Source organism: Syngnathus acus, chromosome 2 (genome assembly GCF_901709675.1).
Source record: "Syngnathus acus chromosome 2, fSynAcu1.2, whole genome shotgun sequence".
Lineage (NCBI taxonomy): Eukaryota > Metazoa > Chordata > Actinopteri > Syngnathiformes > Syngnathidae > Syngnathus > Syngnathus acus.
In genome coordinates this window covers 11,925,457-11,950,104 of record NC_051088.1, presented here as the reverse complement: position 1 = coordinate 11,950,104, position 24,648 = coordinate 11,925,457, and the positions used below count along the sequence as shown (strand labels likewise).

The 24,648-nt window shown below is 41.2% G+C and overlaps 1 protein-coding gene across 2 annotated transcripts; it reads left to right on the top strand.

Annotated features, from left to right (window-relative positions):
• Nucleotides 1-1,832: 1,832 nt before the first annotated feature.
• LOC119138039 (paired box protein Pax-7-like) lies at nt 1,833-24,591 on the top strand. 2 transcript variants are annotated; one of them, XM_037277745.1, is made up of 9 exons: nt 1,833-2,166; nt 3,141-3,376; nt 4,131-4,260; nt 4,508-4,651; nt 13,384-13,583; nt 13,742-13,907; nt 14,075-14,271; nt 21,555-21,822; nt 24,136-24,591. In XM_037277745.1, exons 1-9 carry the CDS (start codon nt 2,082-2,084, stop codon nt 24,249-24,251), a joined length of 1,542 nt encoding a protein of 513 aa, XP_037133640.1. In that variant the 5' UTR covers nt 1,833-2,081; the 3' UTR covers nt 24,252-24,591. The 2 variants fall into 2 exon arrangements, with proteins under 2 accessions (XP_037133640.1, XP_037133632.1); XM_037277737.1 differs by having other exon boundaries at nt 4,131-4,275.
• Nucleotides 24,592-24,648: the final 57 nt, after the last annotated feature.

Here is a 24,648-nt window from a genome sequence, read left to right as displayed (position 1 = left end):
TGTAGAATCCCACATTTGAAAATTCAACTGACACTCTGTTGTATATTTGTCTTGCACACCGCACTGTGAATCTGATCACGTACATGGAGACATGCAAGGAAAGGGGTTTAGTTCTTCTTGAGCTAAGATTAGTGAGAAAGGTTCCTTGCTCCCGGGTACCTCGACAGGAGCCAGGAAGCAGACTAGCATCTCTCCAAGACTTAGTTTCTGAATTTAGTGAGTCTCAAAGCTTGAGCCATTGTCAAAGCCCAAAACCTTATAGAGGAGCCATTGTCCAAGATTCTAAAATGGCTGCTTTCCCTTTGACAAGTGTTGGACCCTGAATTTAGATGAGATGAGAGGATGCATACACCTTGGACTGGATGCTCGCCAATCACAGACCACATTAAAACAAACAACCACAGCTATGGATGATTTTCGAGTCTTCAATGAACCTAACATTCATGTAGAATGTAGGAGAACGCCACAGAGAGGACATGAATACTTCACATGTGAAGGCCTTGGTCGATGTTTGAATCCCGAAGCTCAGAGCTGCCAGGCATATGTGCTGCGAGGCCCAAAATAAAATGTTGTTGTGATGCGGATAGATTAAAAGATAACGCTCGGGTTTTGATGACAGTTTTGAATCATTTGAAAATAGCAATGCACCAAGAATTGAGCCTTGGGGGATACCGCAAATTAACTGAGCTATTGAGAAAGATGTTCAATTCCCACTGATGTGGTTCACTTTTTCAAAAGCACATTCAATAGCAAAGGTGAAGATCTCCAAACCCAGACATCAAGGTGCTGTTGTGGTTATTGTGATGTGTTGTCTCAGGTCTAATGAAGGACAGTCTTAGGATTGAGACCCACTTTTTCATGCCTTGGTCACTATTTAAGTGTTACCAATCAAAAATGTCACGGTATAAAGGGGCCTCCTGCTTTCATGTGGTTCAAACAGACTATTTTCTTTTTGACATTCGTCAAGGCAACCCTGATCTAACTGATTATGAGAACAAGCCTATCACATGATGTGGATGACAATGTGTAGCACTTGAGGACATGGTTGACTGTTGACTGCTGCCATTTTTATCTTGTTTATTACCAGTGGAAAAACACATTAACCTGGCAGCTGAGTTATTCACATGTGCATCTTAAATAATATTTTCTATTTTAACCAGCATGCAAAGTATATAAAGTATTGACAGAGGGATGCATCATTTTTTTCATTTTTGTGACTGAGCAATGTCTGCTGTATGTTTGTAAGAGAAGCAATTTTTCTACATGCGGTACTCTCTTGCTGCTAAGTATTGACACAATGAGGCCCATTTTTGGAAAAAACATTTTGGTTTGCTGTCAAAGATGAATATGACACAGGCGCTCAACGTTTCAGGCGCTTTTATGTTTGAACTCATGAGTTGTGCATCTCTTCTCTAAAATATATGATATGTGATATATGTCTGTGTGTGTGTATATGTAGATATGTGTGTGTGTGTGTGTATATATTGAATTTATTGAATTGAAAATTGTTTCAAACATGTAAACTACACATCATCAATCAAATGAAGACAAATAAAATAAAAAGCAAAAACAAGGTGAAAGTCATTTAAATTCTATATATTATTATATATAAAAGTGTATAAAAGTGACTGCATGGAAACATTGAAACTGCTGCGATAGACAGCGGCGACGCGTTCCGATTTACAAACAACGTCGTAAGCTGAGGACCCCCTGCATTGTGAGTGTGAGAGAGACGAGAGAGACCGCTTCCATCCCATTGGCTGCGTCAACTTGTTGGAGCTTCTGTTTAAATAAAAGAGGCTCTGAGGAACCTATCACTGGTCCCGACATTTCCGCCCGAGTGCCAAAGTCGTGCTTTCTTGACACGGTGCCTGACACATGACGCAGTCCACGTGGACCCACGCCGCTCCCACTAGGCAACTTTCCTCGCCCTTGAAATTAATGCCACCGCATGCATCCTGCTTTCTTCAACACGCTGGACCTCTCAAAGTGGCTGCCACCTTTTGTTTGGGGGGGATCCAAGTTGTTTCTCACATTCGTTTCTAGTGGGTTTTTCTTGCATATTAAACAAGTGACAGACAATGACGGCGTTACCCGGAACCGTGCCGCGGATGATGCGCCCGGCCTCTGGGCAGAACTACCCAAGGACCGGGTTCCCTCTGGAAGGTATTTCTTTTTTTTTTTTTTTTTTTTAAATAACGATCTTTATTCATTTATACAAGGGGAGATTAATTCTTAAAAAAAAAAGAACGCTGTCAAGTGTAACTTTGTTTTATTATTTTTTTTATGATTATAAAACACACTCAACGTGATTTTTCGCCTTAAGTAGCCTATGTAATGCACATTAACATATGTTAGATGAACATTGTTTTGTTGTGGTGCAGAAGAGCACTGCGTGTATGCAGCACGCAAATTGGCCATTACAATCTCACGACAATTATAGGCAATATAAAAATCTGAAAATGTTTATATATATTAAAAAAGGCGCCGCTTACGCGTCTTTTGGTTCCTCTGACTGGTTTGCATTCATAAACCCTTTAACTATCCTCTCAATAATTAACAAATCATGAGTATAACACATAATCAATTTTAAGCACCTTAGATACCAGCTCACAACTGGGTGAACGATTTTAAAAAACATCGATTTGACATTTATGACACGTTTTATTTTAAGAATGAAATAAATTGTGCTGCATGTTACGCGCCTCACAGATGAGATCAAGAAAAATATGGATCATATTTTTCCGCAATATTTTCATGCATTCGAAATTGGCAATAAAATAAACGCAGAGAATTCATTTTCTATCAACGTTGTATACCTAAATCGCCTATATATGTTTCCACATTTTGTGTGGCTCCTATTTTAGAATCTGTTGATGAGAATTAAAAATACGTTTTTCTAAATTGACCTTAAAAGGCTGCAACGAAAGGAAAATGAAAGCGTAAGACATTTTTAATTTTTAAATAATGACCCGAGGTTTAAAAAAAATCGTTACCTAATGTGGGATTTAGGCCTATACCCATATTGAAGTAGGCCAAACAATAAAAAACGTGAAATGATCAAAAATAACTAAACCTGCCATTGTATCATTTGAATAAAAACGAATGATTTCCTCCCACCGTGTCGGTGGGCCACGCAGTGTCTACACCTTTAGGCCAGGGCCGGGTCAATCAGTTAGGGGGCGTCTTCATCAACGGCCGACCCCTGCCCAACCACATCCGCCACAAGATAGTCGAGATGGCCCACCACGGCATCCGACCGTGCGTCATCTCCCGCCAGCTTCGGGTATCCCACGGGTGCGTGTCCAAGATCCTGTGCCGCTACCAGGAGACCGGCTCCATTCGGCCTGGGGCGATCGGAGGCAGCAAACCCAGGGTGAGCATTTCAATGAGAAACATTGCGCAATTAATACAAAGAAAATAATGCAGTTTCTGTACAAACGACATGTTCAAAAGCTGACTGGATTCATTTAATTGAGTTGAAGTTGGAATCTTTTTATTGCAGTCCAGAAATGACAACGGGAATTTGTGATAGATATGCCAAATAACGATTACATTTGTGGATTTTATTGCAGAAAATGTGGAATTTGGGTAAATAGTTCTGAATGAAGCTGAACAGCATGGCGAACCCTTTTGTTGAACGTCTCTTAACTTAAATTGTGTAGCTAGTACGGAAAATTGTATTATTTAGAACGTGAAAATTATGTCTGCATGTCCAGAATGAGGTGATTTTTATACTTTTTTCTAAATTGGAATGGTTAGAATGCAGGCGTTGGTGATAAATATGGGGGAAATGTGGAATTTAAAAAAGATGGTGAAAAATAATTCTGAAAACATTCCGAATGGAGATAAATTGGTGGAGAACTTTTTTGTCGAATGTCTCACTTAAATTTTGTGAGGGTAGTGTGGAAAATGGGAAATTTTGTAAATTGGAATAGATTTTCTTTTAATATCTTCACCATTCACACAATCAGAGATGTGCAACATGCATGCGGCTGCGTGTATGTATGTATTTATAAATAGGGTGCATGAATAAATAAATAAATAAATAAATAAATAAATAAATAAATACCCTCCAAACTGAAAGTCAGTGCGAGTGACGTGGCTGTGTCATCCGGGGCCCAATGCAGCAGGTCGCGACGCCCGACATAGAGAAGAGAATCGAGCAATACAAGAGCGACAGCCCGGGAATATTCAGCTGGGAGATCCGAGATAAACTGCTCAAGGACGGCGTGTGCGACAGGAGCAGTGTCCCTTCAGGTGAGACACTCGCTGGTAAGATGCTTCCACTTCTTTCTTTCGTTTGCTGCCATTCAGTGTTGTATGACCACAGAATTTGCACATTTCCACTATTACACGCACGCACATACACACGCACACACACACATGCACACACACACACACACACACACACACGCAATAAGTATGATAATGGTAATGATAATATAATTTAGTAATGATATATCCTCACAATAATCAAATAATGATGATGTATTTTTATTGATAGTGAGTTCCATCAGTCGAATACTGAGAGCTCGTTTCGGCAAGAAGGACGACGAGGACGACGACGAAGACGAGGAGTGCTTTAAAAAAGACGAAGAGGAAGACAAGAAAGCCAAGCACAGCATCGATGGCATCTTAAGAGACAAAGGTAGGCCATGGGGATTTCCCAACAAATTGGGCCTGAGCGGGTCGTTTTGTAGCTCGGCTCCCCCCCAGAGGACCACCTCGTTATTTCTCATGTGTTATTGATGCAATGTCAGGCCCACGGGGAGCAGCTTCCATGCTTACTGGGAAGAGGAACGATGTGCCAGTCGATATCAATTAGACATGGTGTCTTTCTGGACGTGACTTGGAACAATATGTAATGTTACTTTATAATAGTCATTAAAAAAAACCTACATTTTAACCAACGAAATAAGAGAAATATAGCTCATATCTGTCTTTTTTGGAGGGTGTTTTCTTACACACACACAAAAGCAAACAAGGACAGAGTACACCATTTAACCTTTGTATTTGATTTTATTCAACATAGATCACACATACGTTGAGCAGTTTTTAGGGCTCAGTAAAATAAATGAAATGAGCTGCACTGCTCCTGAATAATCTTCAGCCCTCCTCGTTTGAAAAGATGAGCCCAGTGTGTGTCTCTGTCATCTCCTAATCATCGCAAGATTTATAGGACTACGGCTGCTAATGAAACTGTTGTCTGTTGAATAGGCGTCTGTGTTGGAGAGGGATGTAATAGCTCAGAGGCATAGTAAGAAATATATTTATCCCCTATCAGCCCTCACTCTTACACTTCCAGGCACATGCGCTCCCTTGCAGGGCCCCAAAGCAGATTAAATTGAGCTTTTATTTCTTTTCACTTTCATCTTTTTGGGCAGCTCACTTCATGGTGCCGAGCCTGCGGCGAAAAATTCATGAGGTTTAAAGGTTGCCTTCCGTGTGCTTTGGATTGCATTTTCAAATATTAATTCCATTTATTTCTCGGGTTTGCTCTTTATGTGTGTGTGTGGGGGGGTGCGTTTTAATGGCACGGATGTTGTTTACATATAGAAAATTATGATTCTGTGATAAACAAAATCAACTCGCCCCCCCCAAAAATCCCAAACAAATCCCAAATGATGGCTTTTGTTTGCTTTAGATTGTATATGTTTAAAAATAGAAAATAATAGGTATAATTTGAATCTCCCAAGAGAAAGGGACATTTTTAACATTCCAAACTGTCATGCAAGGATAAAAGTAATTGAACTACTGATAATGTATTAAAACAATTTTTCACATTTTGTTGGGCCTCCCAGGGAAATTCAGGTGTACGCATCTGAGTGAGTTTTATGAACTGAACTCTTGTGAGGGGTCTGAAGGTGTATGATGTCGTCATCAACGGATGTTGGTTCCGCTGTTGAAAGCTGCAGGTTAGAATCTTAGCTCTGAGCTGGTGTTTGCATGTTCTCCCCATGCTTTCTCCCATATTCTAAAAATAGGTATGGTAGCCCCACCACACACCGAGCAACACAGCGAATCAAGGGGGGAGGTCACCAATGTGGTGCCCTCAAGGACCTATTGAATACCCCGCAGGCGTGTTCTAAAAATAGCTGGCCAATAATGGGACATTGTGATTTTCTGAGAATGTTGCATAAGTAACGATTTTAAAATATAAACAGGCAGATATTTATAGAAAATTGTTTTGCAAATTTGTGTATTTCCTAATTATAGTGATAAATCATTAACATGATCTGTGTCTTCACATAAACGGTTGTCAGTAATTGGTCCATAATATGATAAAAAGCATTTGTTGGTTCAAAAGTGTGTACATTGGGAATGTTGGTCTTGGATGCCATTAGATTTTCGCAGGCGTACCTCGTGTTGTGAGTGTTATGTCAGTGAGTGTTGGATTTGAGAGCACAGCTACTTGAGATCACCAAATGCGGCGGTCGTCTACAGTGACAGTCTAAGGCCCGTTGTATTGCAGCTATTGATAGCACGTTTCCCCGGGCATCTGCGCTTCCTCCACTCCTCATGCACCCTCTCGCAGCGATTCTTTTGGAGTGGAATTGTGGGGGAACCCAAATGTTGGCTGGAGATAACACAATCGTCACAGGCTCCATCCTGGGCTGTGCGTCAGTGTATTGAACTAGGATTAACCTCCTCTTTCCCCCCTTGCTGTCTCACACCAAAGAATCAGGGACATTTAAATAAACACACATCCGCACACACACACACACGCGCACACATACGTTTTTTTGGGCTTTTACAATTTTCAAGTGTAGTGTTTGGATTTCTCACCAAGTCGTCCCACATTAATCACATGAATTATACCACATCTTTTTTTGATCAAATTTAATTCAAAATGCTCTTTTACAATTTCTCATTATTTGTTACATGCGAAAAAAGGAATTGGTCTTAGCTTGATTTGTTGGCCTTGCTAAACACTCAGCAACACTTCCAGTTTCACTCAACAGTGTAGTTCCTAATAGTCCTTAGGTCAGAGAATAATAAAACTGCATTCAAATAAAATCAAAATCCATCCAGATCATACATGTGATGATATGTACAAACCTTTATTGGCAGATGTGACCTTGGTAGTCTTTTCAGTGCCTGGCCTATTTCAAAAATGACAACAGACAACTGGACTCAGAGCATTTTCTTATCAGGACAAAATATTGCTATTGGTATCATTAACTCACAATATCTTATAATCCTCAACATCATCAATAGAAAATATGGACATATTTTTTAGACATATACTGATGTTTTTTCCCCTCAAATATGGCTGTATTGTGAACCTATCGATATTGTTGAAAATATCACATCGGGTTACTTTGTGATACTGCCATTTAGCATGTAATGAAAATGCGTTGCATTTTTTAAATAAAATATTTGTTTCCTCTGTGTACAAAACGACTGTAGGCAATTACTGAATTGGGTACAAATCAACGCTGATCAGCATTTGGCTGAACCACTTGTTGACACCCTTTCACTATTGTCTTGATGTGGACTTATCTGGGATGTCTTTTAGAAAACAAATATTTAGAAACGGGAGCCGCTGCGCTTGGGGGTTGAGGGGGCGTATCGGAGAATCCACTCCTGCAATGGGCCGTTCACAAGCCATCCCGTAATCCTCCTTTCATTTGGCCGACAAATGCCATGAATCTTGTCCGGCGACCCCATGGGAGGCTGATCGGGCAACAAAAGGGGAGCGTTGAACAAAGAGCAAACAGGCAAAGTGGACTTGAGGGGTGTCACCAGCCCGGGGGATCCCATTAACAGCCCGCGGCACAATGGCAATGAGAGAAAACACTCAACAATATCGCAAGACAAAGTGGATGAAAAGTTAACACTTCGCTGGGTCATTAATTGAGCCCTCCACGAGGCCATCATTGAACTCCCCCAGTGCAGAGCTCTCGTCTTCACAAATTTGCTGCGCTCCTACAGGACATTGTTTTACAACTCTTGAAATAGTTCCTCGTTGCTGCAAGTTAAATACTATCCTCGGTTATTTAAAGGTGTTTTAATAGTGACGACTTCAAAGAGGTGACTTGACTTGAATATCAGCTTCAAATGCAGCAGGGAAGAATTCTTTCATCCGCTGAAATTACCTTCAGTGAGCCCGCTGGACAACATTCAAGGATGTTTCTGCTCCTTCTCGTCTACTCTTTTGCAGTAGCTGCAGGATAGTAGATGTAAAATAGACTTCGTGGTGAACATTTCGTTTCAGTCTTTTCATCAATGTCCGCTATTTATTTTTTTTAAAGGTTGCCACGCCGTTTCTTTAGTTCGCAATGTAAAAGATCACCACTACTAGCTTTGTTGTTTTCATGCCCTTTTTTCCACAGCAGTCAAGTTGATGTACTCAAACGAGAAATAGGAGGACTCGTACCATAAAATGCCCTTCCCCCAAAATCACCATTTAAAAGCTGTTTTTTCTCTCCGTGCTTGTGTATAAGACACCCTCCGATTTGCTCATACCAATTAATATCAAAATGAAGAATAATGAATGAATAAAGATGACAAACATACCAATACATTGAAATTGCTTTTAAAGCCAGCTTAAAATGTTTCCCCATAGCTAGCATTCAAAATTATATACCGTAATTTTCGGACTATAAGTCGCACCGGAGTATAAGTCGCACCAGCCATAAAATGCCCAAAAAAGTGAAAAAAAAACATATATATGTATATAAGTCGCTCCTGAGTATAAGTCGCCCCCCCACCCAAACTATGAAAAAAACCGCGACTTATAGTCCGAAAATTACGGTACGTTAAAATCACAATTTTTCAAATCATGTACTTGCACGGTGATCACAAATTTTATTTTTTACGCCAGTCACATTTATCAACTTTTTGGGAGATGTAGAATTAATTAATGAATTGAATTTACGACTCATCAGCAATAGCACTTACAAATCTAAATGGGCCTACTGTATATATGATTGTTCATATGAAGGACTCCTCTTTGACAAGTGTGGGAAGTGAAGCGAGAGTTGAACCATCAACCGAGAGGACATATATTGTGACCATCCCAACATTTTGCGAGTTCTATTTTGTGTGTGCTTCAGCCGTCGGGAAAAGGGAGGGGGGGTTGATTCAAGAAAAGGAAACAATGCGAAGCAAATACTTGAGGCACGCAGGCTGACAGTTTATAAAATGGCAAGCATTGTGGCCCGAAGGCAGATGCATGAATACCTCTGAAAAGACTCCCTCACATTGACACGATTGAAGTAGACAACAGCAAAACGCTGAAAGGAAAGCTTAGACTGTGTGCTGCCAAGCTGATCAGCATTTCTAATGCTCCCACTTGGAATTAATGTACATCTGCAGTGGGAGGGCTCGCTGTGTCCACTCACTACACTTTGCATTGTTTGCCTGCAAGTACACACATCTCGGGCTTGCGTTGCCACCGCGAGCAGCTCGTGGCTTGACACAGTTCGAAGAAAAGTAGAAACCACAATCTGAGTTAAACTCGGATTCACCAGATGAGTAATCCAAATCAGTCTGACTCCCCTGAGAAATAATAATAATAATAATAATAATAATAATAATAATAATAATAATAATAATAATAATAATAATAATAATAATAATAATAATCCATCCATCCATCCATTTTCCGAACCGCTTTGTCCCCACCGGGGTCACGGGCGTGCTGGAGCCGATCCCAGCGATCATCGGGCAGTAGGCAGGGGACACCCTGAACTGGTTGCCAACCAATCACAGGGCACACAGAGATGAACAACCATCCGCACTCACACTTAGGGGCAATTTGGAGTGCTCAATCGGCCTACCAAGCATGTTTTTTGGGATGTGGGAGGAAACTGAAGTGCCCGGAGAAAACCCACGTGGGCACAGGGAGAACATGCAAACTCCACACAGGGAGGGTCGGAGGCCCATAGGTGTGACTGCGAGTGTGCAATTGGCTGACAACCTGTTCAGGGTGTCCTCCGCCTACTGCCCGATGACTGCTGGAATAGGCTCCGGCGTGCCTGCGACAATGCCCTTTGTGAACATTGATTAGAATTATGTAAAATGACTGTAGCCTAATGAGTCAGTTGAGAAACTGTTGTTAGTGTGTCTCTATGTCTGTATTGTGCTGCTTGTAAGTGGCCAAGGTGCAGAGGAGCAGCATAATGTTTATTGAATTGAGGCAAAAATGTGACATTTATTTGCCATTTTATTTGACATTTTTATGTTTTCATACCATACTATAGAGTACTATTTTTTTAATGACAGTATTTCCATTCAATTTTAGTGGAGAATGATATTGATGAAGCCGCCTTCCGAATTCCTCTATGTATCATTGAGTGCACCCCCAAAGCGTTTTCGCCAGCAGGCACATATCAGTGAATTCTTGATCTCTCACAATGAAATAATTTTATTTCTCTTAAACACATTCCGCTATTGCTTTTTTTTAAAGCCGCGGGCTGTGTCAAGCATATCTCGGGATGGCCTCTTATCATATTTGCGCACAGCTCTAATACATATAGCTGTTTATTAATAGTCTGCATTTTTTTTTTTTTGTTTACGGCTATTTTTTTTTTATCTACTAAATAAAGACGTGAGCATGCAAGAGTCCAAGGAGGGAAGGAGATCAAGACTTTGCATTTACTAGCAGTTTGCTAAGACATAATGCCCACAACAAGCCAGCATCTTTGTGTGGGCCGGATTTAGTTCAATGCCACTTAAATATATCATACACTATATCCTTTAGTGCACGTAGTTTGCCTTAACACACATCTTTGAAGTAAACTAGACGTGTTGTTGTGTGAGTGAGACCACAAAAGTTGTGATTTTCCAAAATATTTTTCTACCCCAACATAATTCAGCTCAAAGTTCCTAAATCTGTTGGCACGTATTAACTCATCACTGTAAATCTGCATAGTGCTGCTTACGGTACACTTTTGCTTCATGTGTTGGGTCTAAATCGAGGCGCGGTGACACAAAGACAGGAACAATGGTGAAGTGAAACAATGAGAGCGTCGTGGCGCAGGTTTTGTTGATGAAGAGACTTTCAGTGCCAAGTAGAGGTTTGCTTTGTCTGAATAAATTAGAACACTTGGGCCTCATTTTGAAAGCTTGGAAAATTTGTAAGTCAAATATCAGTATTGCACAGTAGGAAAAATCAAAGGACATGAGTTAAAAAAGTAAATATACAAAAAGTAGATGGAATAATGACATCATCAGGGTTTCGTTATTTTTAAAGAGCAAGGAACCACACCCCCTGTGGGCAGCGTGCATGTTCTTCTTGAGATTTGTTTTTTTCCAAGTATTCCTCTCAAGTTCCCAAAACATACAGAACATGTTAGGTTCATAAAAAGGCTAGTAGGCTAAAGACAAGTGTAGCGTAAAGTTTTCTTTCTTTGAGCAATATTGTAAATCGGCGCAGTTAAAAACGTGCGTTGCGCCGTTGTGGGTGTGAACACAGCCGGACGGCTTACTGGCCAATCAAAGCGGCCCCCCTCATTATCTTTAAATTAAACACCTATGAGGCTCGTGGCCTCTTGTGAGGGACGCCTTGGGCGTGTAACGGAAAACCTCCTCGTTCCACCGGAACACCAAGACAGGCAAAAAGCAGTTAAATGACTGATCTCAATTGAAATCATATAAAATAAATGTTCACTTTTAATTTCATTGTCATCACCTGACCCCATTCTTCTTAAAGATGCCCCTGGGCACCATTGAGTCAGTAGTCAAGACTTTGTCGAGGTCCTGCTTGCTTGTGGTCTTTGTGGATGACGACCCCCTGTGGTGTGTCTGCTATTTAAACCGAAAGCTTGGGGGACACTCACGGCTTTCTTTTTAAGCAGAGCTATGGCAAGTGACCCCCGAGAGACGTCCAAAGAGTCTCCAGGACCGTGACAGCTTGGCTCCACTTTATTATATCCACATCTATTCACTGGACTCTGAACCACTCTTGTCCTGGATCTTCAAAAAGAACCCTAGAGGGTTAAAATGACGCTGACGTTTCCCAATTTCGCAAAAGCAGGTGCATGTGATCTTTTCCTTGCAATTTGGGCTTTTCCAGAATTGCTGTCTTTGTGTTTGTATGCAGCTGTGGTTGTTTTAAAGTGTTGCTATAATGTAACAACATTTTCAGCCACAACATTTTGACCACCAATTTATCTAATATTCCTTGTCTGCTCTTATTAAGGTCATAATGTTCAGTTTTGAATGAGAAGCATTAATCAATCATAAAAACATTTTCTTATTATGCCTAAAAGCAACATTATTGGTCAAGCTTAAAGAACAAACACAACATTATTTCTTTGTTAAATATTGAACTTTTTGCAATTGCAAGACAGCATTTTTCATCCTTCCCGTATAAGCAAAGATTAACCAAAAAGCTGCTGCCAACTTGCCACAGAGGAACAGAGCGCTCGATTCATTCTGCTACTCAATTACATAACTCCAAATTAATTTGGTGATGTTAACTCTCACTGCAAAATTGAATTAATGTTATCATCATTAGGTAACAAGAGTGGGCCTTTTAAAAAAACAAAAAAAAAACAATGAAGAAATAGCTTTGTCTTGAATTTGCAGCCCTAAATGAATTAGATGTGCTCATTTTTTTCTATGGCAAGTTTTTGTCTTTGCACACAATGGCAGGGATTTGAATAAAATGAGCGCTATACTAATCATATTCTCGCTGCGACCAATCAGCGCGGTTGTTCTTCTCCTGCAGCATATTTGCAACATGTGTGTGAAACTTCCTATTAAGACCAATCACTGGTTGAACCTTTCTAGCGGCTCTGAGCGTCATTCTTGCTATAATCTCTGCTTCCTATTATAATTTGAAAAGAGGACCTCCATCCCCTTCTACTACCCCCATCCACTAGGCTGTCAAACTTTATGCTAAGGATCCAAAGCTTTTCTACTCCAAGTGACAATGGAGTAGCATATGATACATAAAGGATGGTCTCGATGTTGTCAGGACTGCCGCCTAGACACTTTTATGTGTCATGGCAGATAGCAGGAGAACAATAGTGTCGTTTATTTGTTATATTTGTTATATCGACTGTGATTATGATTATTGAAATTATTTTTCACCAGGCAGTATGAAAGCACTACTCCGTGGAGAATGAAGATGAAGATGTTTATTTAGATACCTTTATTTCACAATTCAATTACAATGCCCCTGAAATGTTTATTTACACGCTACATTTCATTCTCTAACCTTTCGGTAAAAGTCAGATGATCAAAAAAGGGCTGAAGATAGAGCCTTGAGGAAGCCTTGGTATTGCTGGGATTTAAAGGAATGTATCTGAGACTCCAATAGGTCTCTCAATGAGAACAATATTGAAAGCTGCTCTTAAATCATTTAGCAACATCATAAATGAAGATATGACAGCACAAAGTAACCCCAAGTGTCAATTGTTCGAACAGGCTGTCGAATGGATGAAGTGTCAGATGTGGAGTCGGAGCCCGATCTCCCCCTCAAAAGGAAGCAACGCAGGAGTCGCACTACGTTTACAGCTGAGCAGCTAGAAGAACTGGAGAAGGCTTTTGAGAGAACCCACTACCCCGATATTTACACCAGAGAAGAGCTGGCCCAGATGACTAAACTCACTGAGGCGCGAGTGCAGGTAATACACAGACGTCAACATGTTTGAGAGTCCTTGTCCAAGCAAGATCTCCAAGTACGTGATACTGTACATGCTAATTCATTACTACATCTTATTGAAGACTCTAAATCGTCCCACGAGAAAATGACCCTGTTTGGTTCTTGCATATTCTGCTACAGGTTTGGTTCAGCAATCGCAGGGCCAGGTGGCGAAAGCAAGCAGGAGCCAATCAGCTAGCGGCTTTCAACCATCTGTTGCCTGGTGGATTTCCCCCGACAGGGATGCCAACACTTCCTACATACCAACTGGCAGACTCCGGATACCCAAGCAATATTTTGTCCCAAGGTAGAGCAGCACATTTGATCTTCTATGAATGTACAATTGGAGTGAATGCTGACAATGATCCAAGGAAGGAATTAGTGGGACGGTTTGAGAGTTCTTAGGTTCCTGGAACATATTTTGTCAAATTTTTCATTTCCTACAAATGTACAGGCTGTGATTTATCTCTTTAGATGGCGGAGGTACAGTTCACCGGCCCCAACCGCTACCTCCCTCCACTATTCACCAGAGCGGTCTATCAGGCAACGACAGCACTTCCACCTATGGTCTAGCTTCCAATCGCCACAGCTTTTCCGGCTACACCGACACCTTCATGACATCTGCACCCGGCAGCCACGTTAACCCGGTGAGCACTGGGCTTTCTCCGCAGGTAAATCTTACACGAGTTTTTTTTTTTTTTACATTTACTGTACTTGTGAGGACTGTGGTGTGTTTTTGACTTTTTTTTTTTTGCTCAATACGGTTTCATTGTTGTAGGGCTTGACAACATATGTTCGGGTCTGCGTGCAAATACTTGCTGCAGATGTAACTGATCACTGAAGTAATATCCGATCAAAAACCTTAAATGGGATGCACTAATTCAGGTTTCCTGTGACAGCAGAGTTACTCAAATATCAAGATGACTTGCATGTCAATCCATTTATTTCCTCCTTGGGCTGGAATTAGGTGAAAAACTGACCAAATCCATGTGGAATGAGATTTGTAGGTCTGCTCCTCAAAGTAAAAAAATAATAATAATATTTCGAGCCTCGCAACTATAATGCTAATCCCACAGTGCAAATGAGAAACCTGACCACCACCAGTTCCAGCAATTACCTTAACCATCCGTTTATTTGATTTTCAATTTTTATCTTGTTTTCCCCAAAGCTGCCCTACCCCCATCCGTCCAATTTTCATTGACAAGACAGGCGAGGTGAGGATTTCTGACAAGAAAGGGATTTGCTGTTGTTGCGGGGAGTTGGGGATAACAGAGGTGTCTCTACAGCACATGTTTAATCGTTTTGTAGGGGCTTAATACTACAAAAAGAACAGCGCATGTATATCAAGAGACATGGCTCCCTTCATTTAGTAAAATCTCTATCCCTAAAGAACGCTGCCTTGGTTTACACCAGGGATTACCGTACGGAGGGCTACATATTGTTATGGTTATTGGTTTACTTGCAAATAGCTTTGACTGCTTGCATTACACTTGGCTATTAGGCTCCTTAGAAAATAAAATACTATTATTTCTGCTTGACAATGCACCAGGGAAGGATGATTAGAACTGATGTCAAGAGATTTGACCATTATAGGAATTTTAAAACCTAGGGTCGAGATTCAAAATTCATATTTATTTGAATTGCCTTTGTTGTTGATCATCAACTTCCAGCAAAGGGTGTTTTTAAATTCATATTTTTTGGAATAAATTCATGTACTTTGTGTTCTTTATCTTTAGTCAAGGTTTACTACACAAAGTATTTCATCAGGCAATTGCATTTCTAATTTGGGAGATGAGGTCTTGGTTAAAAAAATTAATTACATTGCCTCAGCTAGCAAAAGCATTAACAAACATCTATGCGAGGCTTTGTAGAAATTATTTAGAACGCTTAGCTTAAAATGTAGTAGCGCTCTGCTTTACTCAATAATTAAAAAAAAAAAAGTCATTGAGTGTTGTCAGTATTTTCTACTGTTCGCTGGGCACCATATGTAATTTCAAAGGCTGCATTACGCTGCTCACATCATGGGCATACATGGAAGCTTACTGCTTGTGAATGAGTTTGAACATACAAGTCTCATGTGGGAGAAATCAATAAGACTCATTCATTTCCATTCCCTGACTACAGTTGAGTTTACATTGTTCTTCCTCCTTTCATGGCATTCTTAAGCATTTATATGAGATAGTGGCACAGCATTTATTCCTTTTCTGAATAGCACAGGAGCTATGCACAGCACCTGACATGCGGTAAACACAATTTGAAGCAATCATCTTATATTTAAAATATACGTCACACTCCACATTTGAGCCTCCTCTTCACATTTTCAAAGGGGGGGAGGAGGGGGGGTGAACGTTTGCTTTTATGTGGAGACTGCTGCCAATTCAAAGCACTGCGGAAAGAAAAACGAAGCGATCCTCAGTGAGTAAACATTTCTTTAAACCGTCACAATATTATGATTGCTTTCCTTTTATAAAAAAAAAAAAAAGAGCTCAAATGAATTGGATATACAGTTTTCGAATCAGGTCACTGAAGGTGACATGATCACTTTCTACACAGTGACCCCAAAACGTCAATGTATACACACACAAAAAAAGAAGCGTGCTTTTTCTTTCCAGTTTGCTATGAGAAAAAAGATTTAGTAGCCTGAACTGCACTGAAATGGGAAAGCGAGAGAGAGCCAGAGAGAAGAGAGAGAGAGAGAGAAGGGCGAGTAAGGCTAGAATAGAGTTGGTTTCAGTGTTGGGGGATCAGAGCTGCTTTGGTTCTGTGGCTGTGTGTCTTTGATCCATATCCCCAGGCCTGCCTGCCTCACTAGCTCAGGCCTCTGCTCATGTTTCCAGACAACTGTCGGCCTGAGATAAGGTGGGCTGGTGGGGTGCGGGGGGTGCCTCTTCACACATATTACAAACCCCCCCACACCGCCCTCACGTTCGCTCTCTTATATAGTGCATGTAAAATGCCCAAGCCTCCTGTGATTTAATAGGTATTCGTAATGTAAAAAAAGAAAGCATGGTTTCAATATTTTACCAATTAAAAAAATATGTAAAATTCAGCAGAAAGAGAACACAATTTTTATTTAGACCATCAGAATTATAAATTCCAATAAGAAATTATGTTAAATACTATAGGAGCCAGAAATGGCCCAAAATTCACTCAATCGTGAATTGATTGACTCAATCGATCTATTGTTGTGATCAAATAAAATAAAAAGCCTAACTCAATGCAAACCTTAAGGCCCTATCCCATAGATTGGTGAACAACTGCGAATATTTTCGGATGCAGCAAACGTTGCGTTATCATCAGGGTTCGTTCAAGGTCGAAAAGTGCCCCAAAAGGTCGGAAGATGTTTGCCTGTACTTTTCTTGAACAAATAATATGCAACACCTTATTAAGGTTTTCTGTATTGCATTATTGTCACGAGCATAACACACAAACAACAAAATGACTTTTATTATAGGAACAACAGAGCATTGTTGCAAAGGTGACGTGCGTATTGCGAAATAATTTTCATGCTTATTGTACATAATCCTAACCAAAAAGAAGAAATGCTGTAATAAAATCAAAAGATAGTTCACGGTCATATTATACAGTCTGTGTTTAATGTCCATTTCGGATGCATTTCACGTTTTGGTCTGAGGGTATACAAACAAAACCAAATCAACCAAAAGACAATTTCCATTCGTACACAATTTTACATTGTGTGTTGGCAAGCTGAATGTCAATATTCGTCTCAGCTGCTATTAAAATTTGTGGCATTAAGCCCTTTGACTGGGCATACTGTCAAGTGGCAGACTCCAATGTCAACCAATCAAAAAGGATGAGCGTATATATTTAGACCATCATACAGGGAGGTTGGGAGATGTCGGGTGAAAAACGCACTCTGCTTCACTGTGGATAGAAGCTTAACCGCCACCAAATAAAATAATCAGACCTGCGGCTCCAAACATAGAAGAAACACTGAGGAATTAAATTTGAGGGAAGTGATCACGGATCAACATTTTTTTTCCAGACAAATTTTCACAAGCAACATGCATGTTAGATTCACTAAATACTCTAAACCAGTGTTTTCCAACTAGTGTACCGCGGCACACTGGTGTGCCGTGAGAAATTGTCCAACATTAAATACCGAGCGCATTGTAAACAGGATCGCCAAACCACAGGTCAGTTAGCGCAAGGCCTGGTCAGCCACTTGCTAATCGTGCATACGTGGCCACCTTATGTATTTACACATAAATACATGCATTTGATGGCATAGGCGTACGCAGCGAGGGTCCAATTCTAAAAGCACATTTAGGTATATGCTCACACCTGGGCTCGAACTAAGTTCTTTCCGAGCAAGAGTCCGTATCACCAACCAGTCGGCCATTTCGACCTGGCAGCTCTTGGCCATCTGCACTCTTTTGTACTACTGATGTGCATTCCATTCTTTTAAGTGAACTGAATTTTTAGAATCAGTTCACTCAAAAGATTCGTTCAAACGAATCGTTCAACAAATCGTCCCCCCCCCCCCCCCCCCCCACACACACACTGATCCTAATAATAAAGTTTTAGCTCCTGCAGAACGTGAAAATGACCAAAATCTTTTCACGCAGGTGTTTAACGAGGGTCACTTGGAAAACATATTGGAACGCGGCCCCGAGGACTAGAGCTTGACACCTGTGACCTTTGACCATGATATTTCCCTAATAAAGTGGCCTTTTATTAGGTACACTTGAAAATGGCGGTGTACCTAATGGAGTGTCCGTGTGATTCCCTCGTTAAGTGCACCTGCGTGAAAAGTTTTAGCTCCTGCGGAACGTGAAAGTGACCAAAAACTTTTCACGCAGGTGCGCTTAACGAGGGTCACTTGGAAAACATGTTGGAACGCGGCCCCGAGGACTAAAGCTTGACACCTGTGACCTTTGACCATGATATTTCCCTAATAAAGTGGCCTGTTATTAGGTACACTTGAAAATGGCGGTGTACCTAATGGAGTGTCCGTGTGATTCCCTCGTTAAGTGCACCTGCGTGAAAAGTTTTAGCTCCTGCGGAACGTGAAAGTGACCAAAAACTTTTCACGCAGGTGCGCTTAACGAGGGTCACTTGGAAAACATGTTGGAACGCGGCCCCGAGGACTAAAGCTTGACACCTGTGACCTTTGACCATGATATTTCCCTAATAAAGTGGCCTGTTATTAGGTACACTTGAAAATGGCGGTGTACCTAATGGAGTGTCCGTGTGATTCCCTCGTTAAGTGCACCTGCGTGAAAAGTTTTAGCTCCTGCGGAACGTGAAAGTGAGCAAAAACTTTTCACGCAGGTGCGCTTAACGAGGGTCACTTGGAAAACATGTTGGAACGCGGCCCCGAGGACTAAAGCTTGACACCTGTGACCTTTGACCATGATATTTCCCTAATAAAGTGGCCTGTTATTAGGTACACTTGAAAATGGCGGTGTACCTAATGGAGTGTCCGTGTGATTCCCTCGTTAAGTGCACCTGCGTGAAAAGTTTTAGCTCCTGCGGAACGTGAAAGTGAGCAAAACTTTTCACGCAGGTGCGCTTAACGAGGGTCACTTGGAAAACATGTTGGAACGCGGCCCCGAGGACTAAAGCTTGACACCTGTGACCTTTGACCATGATATTTCCCTAATAAAGTGGCCTGTTATTAGGTACACTTGAAAATGGCGGTGTACCTAATGGAGTGTCCGTGTGATTCCCTCGTTAAGTGCACCTGCGTGAAAAGTTTTAGCTCCTGCAGAACGTGAAAGTGACCAAAAACTTTTCACGCAGGTGCGTTTAACGAGGGTCACTTGGAAAACATGTTGGAACGCGGCCCCGAGGACTAGAGCTTGACACCTGTGACCTTTGACCATGATATTTCCCTAATAAAGTGGCCTGTTATTAGGTACACTTGAAAATGGCGGTGTACCTAATGGAGTGTCCGAGTGACGTCACAGACCAAACTGCCAATCAGGAGGTGGGGGCGGGTGTGGCATTTTTCACTTTCACTTTCACTTAAGCTTTTTTCCTATTGGCCTGTGATGCACATCACTAGTACAAAACAGTGCATTCGACCATAGCCTGCCATGTCGAAACAGCCGACTGGTTAGTGACATGGGCTCTTGCTCTGTAAGATCTTGGTTCGATCCCAGGTGCGCGAAAGAGCTTTTATTGTGCATTTAATTATTTATTTATTTATTCTTTTTTTTACCTCGTGTAGTGTACCTATTGAAGTGTCCATGAGGTGTACCTCCACATGTTGTCATATAAAGCAGTTAACCAAATGTCCGATTTTTATGTTTTAATTGGCGAATATAAAAACAAGGAACAAAACACCAGACAAGTTTTAACATAAATGTTTATTAAAATAGTAATGATAAAAGTAAATTTCAAACCAGCAATCCAATGTGAAACTGCAGTAGATATATTGGATAACAATATTTAGGCGTATATATGTATAGACGTTATTGAAAAACTACTATAAGTGTTATAATGTATTGACACCATGTAGCACTTTGAGATTCCTCCGAATATGAAGTGCGTTATAAATATAATTTATTATTATTATTATAAAGTCAAGATTACCCAAAGAGAAGCATAATCTCCCCGTTGTTGCATAACGGCGCATCCCTTCATGCAATAAAGTTAGCCGTTAGCTTGGCGAAAACGCGCATAAAAGAAGTGGTGCTTAAGTGAGTGGTTCTTTCTTCCCTTGGCAAATCGTAAATCGACATTCTGGCTTACATAGTTCACGTCAGGAGACGCAACACATTCACTGACTGATCCGTTGATGCACGGGAAGGCAGTTGACCCATTAACTCGTTCGCGAACGGGAAAGTCAGGATTCGTTCCCTCACTGATCCGTTCACGCGATGAACTGGAAATGCAAATCACTCACTCATTGACTCGTTCACTCACAGATCCGTTCAGTTCGTGAACGGGAAACGCAATTCACGACTCGTTCGTGAACGGGAAGTTACGTCATTTTCTTCTTCGTTTTGAGTTACGGCGTGGTGGCACCAGCTTCAATGCGCATTACCGACACCTACTGGTCGAAGTCATATGAACTGAAAAAAGTGACTGTTCTTAATGTCGCAATATTTTATAGAGCTAGTCTAAAACAGTAAACAAAGCCATATTGATTCTTTTGGATTTTGATCACAATCACTTTCAATAGTTTATTCCTTACACTGTCTAAAACCTTTTTTCAAAAACTGTCACTTTCATTTACAAAAGAAATACAATTGAAAGAATATTTAGTATTTATTTTTATTCAATTATTCGACTCTCCATACATATATAGGAATAGACCTTTACGCCTTTTGTTGTAATATAACAGATTTTAATATAGAAGCTGGTGTAACGCTTAACAGATTTTTGTTGGTGGTGTGCCTCGAGGTTTTTTCCAATGAAAAGGTGTGGCGTGAATGAAAAAAGGTTGGGAAACACTGCTCTAAACTGTGATTGTGAATGCTTATTTGTTTACGTATATGTGCCCTGCGATTGGCAGGTGACCAGTCCAGGGTGTTCCCCACCTCTTTCCATCAGTAAGCAATGATAGATTTCATGGTTTGAGGTATGCATGGTGAAGCGTGCAGGAAGCAGAGGATACCGATACTCGCAGAGAATACCGATACTCGCAGAGGATACCGATACTCAGAGGTTCCTCGATTTCAGTTAGCAGGTGGAATGTTTTCGACGCTCAATCCCGCCACCTAAATACACAATTAAGAAACAGCGGCATGCATGCAATTGCCGGCCTTGTTCGATGTTTTGCGTTCACACGAATTTATTACTCACACTTGTCTTTCTGGCGACGCGATTCAAACCCTTCCCCCTCCAATGTGCACGTCCAGCTGTCGAAGCGTCACGCTCACCACGTGTTGGTGTGCACGTAGCATAGGAACATTGCGATTAAGAGACTTGAGATGAGCCCTTTTGATGCACTGATCACATCCCTGCTTCTGTTTGTTTGCAGGTGATGAGCATTCTGAGTAACCCGAGTGGCGTTTCCTCCCAATCCCAACACGATTACTCGGTGTCGCCGCTCCACAGCATGTTGGATGCCCCTCTACCTAACGCTGTGCCAGGTCCCGGCAGCCAACGTTCGGCTGAGGCCTCCATTAAGACGGCGGACGGCCTTCCGTCCTCGCAGTCGTACTGTCCCCCCACGTACAGCACCACCAACTACAGCGTGGATCCGGCTGTGGCTGCAGTGGGCTACCAGTACACCCAGTATGGCCAGAGTAAGTCTTGCTGGTGTCCTGGATTAGCGTGACACTTGTCGCTTACTGCTCCCGGTAAAGCGAGTGTTTGCTGACAGGACCTCAAAGAGCATTATACCTAATCCCTCTATCATGGATGTGGTGATTGTTGGTCAAATGCAGAGTAGCGCAAGCTACTAGAAAGTCTTGTTGCTTAAGCTTCTTTCCCCCTCACTCCTCTTTTTCTCCTATGTAGTGCTGTATACGTCTTTATTTATTTTGTCATTGTCCACTCGTCCTTCTGCGCTGCTCAACACATTTTAGCCGAAATTCTTAATCAGATGTAGATGATTTGATTCCAAACCTGCCCTTGTCTTTTTTTCTCCACCACATCAGACAGTAATAATAATAATAATAATAATAGTAAATGTGATATAGTAAAATATTTGTAATACTTGTGTAAGCATTAGGTTCAGCAACAGGTGAAATGGGTTTTTTTTTTCCTGAAACGTCATAGCTATGATAACAAATGCATCTGTATTGCGCAAGTTTTTATAGGTCAAACTGCCATCACAACTGTCATTGGCTTGACAGAACAGACAGACAGAACACAAGGCTGCAGGAACAGCTCACACTGTCATCTAGTGGAGGAATAAGAAACTGGACTGCAAAAATGCATTACCCTATTTGGGTGGATACATTTTCAGTCGGTTTCAATGTATTGATGTGTATGGGGTGTCATACTCACAACGTCACACGCTTGGTGCACAAGCAACATGGTGCATTCAGGGTACGTTTACAATGTTGGGAACCACGCCGTTTTGCGCATGAATCCTCCTTTTTCTTTGCTTCTAATGTTTTTAATATCACAATTTACATTAATTCCATTCTCTTTAATTTCCCACCATCCGTTAATTCATTAATCACTTGATTTTGCTTTACATTTTTTGCTGGATTCACCAGGCGCGCCTTTAAAGTGGTGCCTCTTGGAGTTAAGCTCAACACGATCCACTCGGGGGCTGCATAGATTTTGGCTGAGGCCTTCCATCGACCCCCACTTTACTCTTCCTTCAAATCTAACTTTACTTCAGGCATTTCACTCTTGCTCTAATTCAAAAAGCACCTGACGGATTAAAGAACATACATAGGCTCCACCTTGGACACAGACGAGTCTCAGTGTGACTGCTCAGCGGGGGTTTAAGGTGTAAATCTGTCTGATGGGGGAAAGGAAAGCTTCACACGGAAGGCCTCACTAAACCTTCGAGGTTCCCAAAGTGCTCCTGGATGACAGACTTGCCCGCCCATAGATGCTCTTTTTCCTCCTTGTGTGACATTCTGCTTTTTTTGTGTACTCCACGCGCAGAAGCATCCTAACGGACACGCGCTCCTTATCCGCACACAAACACACCACGTCATGTCACATTGCTGTCAACATGCCTCTCCTTTTCGTCATTTAAAAAAAGAGAAGCCATCAGCAACTCGACATGGGAGGAGATCTATGCGAGAAATGTGCTGAGCATTAGTGCCAGCTTTCGGAAACCTTTGATTATTATTATGGGCCTTTTGTCTGTCTGTCTGTTTGTCTGTCTGTCTGACTTGCTGTCTTCTTATCGACGACTTTGAATAAACAAAACAAAATGTGGATGTTGCTCGTATAAATGTTTGCAGCCACGTCACACAATGAGCGACCAAGTTCACATTACAACACAACCAAGCTAATTAGTTTGTCGGTCTGCTTCACTCACTTTGTTGGTCTCTCACAGAAAAGAAAAAAAAAAACATTTCTGTTGCGATTACATGGATCAAATTTTGAGTTGAACAAACAACATACATAATGCTGTAGAAATGTGTGACTTAAATTGGACTGTGATATGTGTATCAGTCCACAATTGGAGGTCAAATTAGTTGCTTTGGGTTGCTTTTATTTGGCCATTTTTACATTTTAAAGAAAAGGAAGCGATCAACCAGTTAATTATTTGATTTGTCCAGCTCAACCATCAATGGCACACTTTTTATGAGCTTTTTTTTTCATTTTGGGGACTACATACTGGATATTCTCATGCACCCGAAAACATATACTGTATTAAAAATGCGTAGTCAATTCTTCATAATTAAAAGTGCTAAATACTATTTTACTGTTTATTTTATTTTTATGTCAGTCCATTTTTTACACAAACAGGGTAACAGTTTTTCCTGAAGAGGATATGCTAGTTGAGTTAGCGGCTAATTCATCAAGAACAAACTCCTCTATCCTCAAATGAATTGTATGTAAAGCAATGTTACATCAACTCTCAATTCGTGTGAACAACAGCATGGAGATGCGTAGGAGATAACGCTTTCTCTTGTCCTCTCCAGCTGCAATGAATTGTCTGGCCAAGAACGTGGGCCTGTCCAGCCAGCGCAGGGTGAAGTTGTCCGACCACTCGGGTGTTTTGGGACTACTGCAGGTGGAAACCGGTCAGGCGTACTAGTCCTCGCTTGTGTGACCTCATCAACACAACGGATCACCTGCAGAACAATCACCTCAATACTCGCAGTTCTGTTTTGTCAAAAAGACCAAGTGTACGCTAAACATGTAATCATTTGGTTTGATATGACGATATTTTGGTTCATAACTGCAGGTTCCAGCTTATGTCATTTCCAATGGGAACATTCCATCCAAGCAGTCCGATTCGGTGTATTTTCAACATGTTTTAAGTTAGGGGTGTCAACATTTTTTTTTTCGCGGGCAACATTGTAGTCATAGCTTCTTTCGATGGGCCATTATGACTGTCAACCCAAATAAATGTATGAGCACCTCATATTATATACAGTCAAAGCTACAAAACAAACTGACAAATAACTCAGACGAGTTGTTTGAAACCCTAA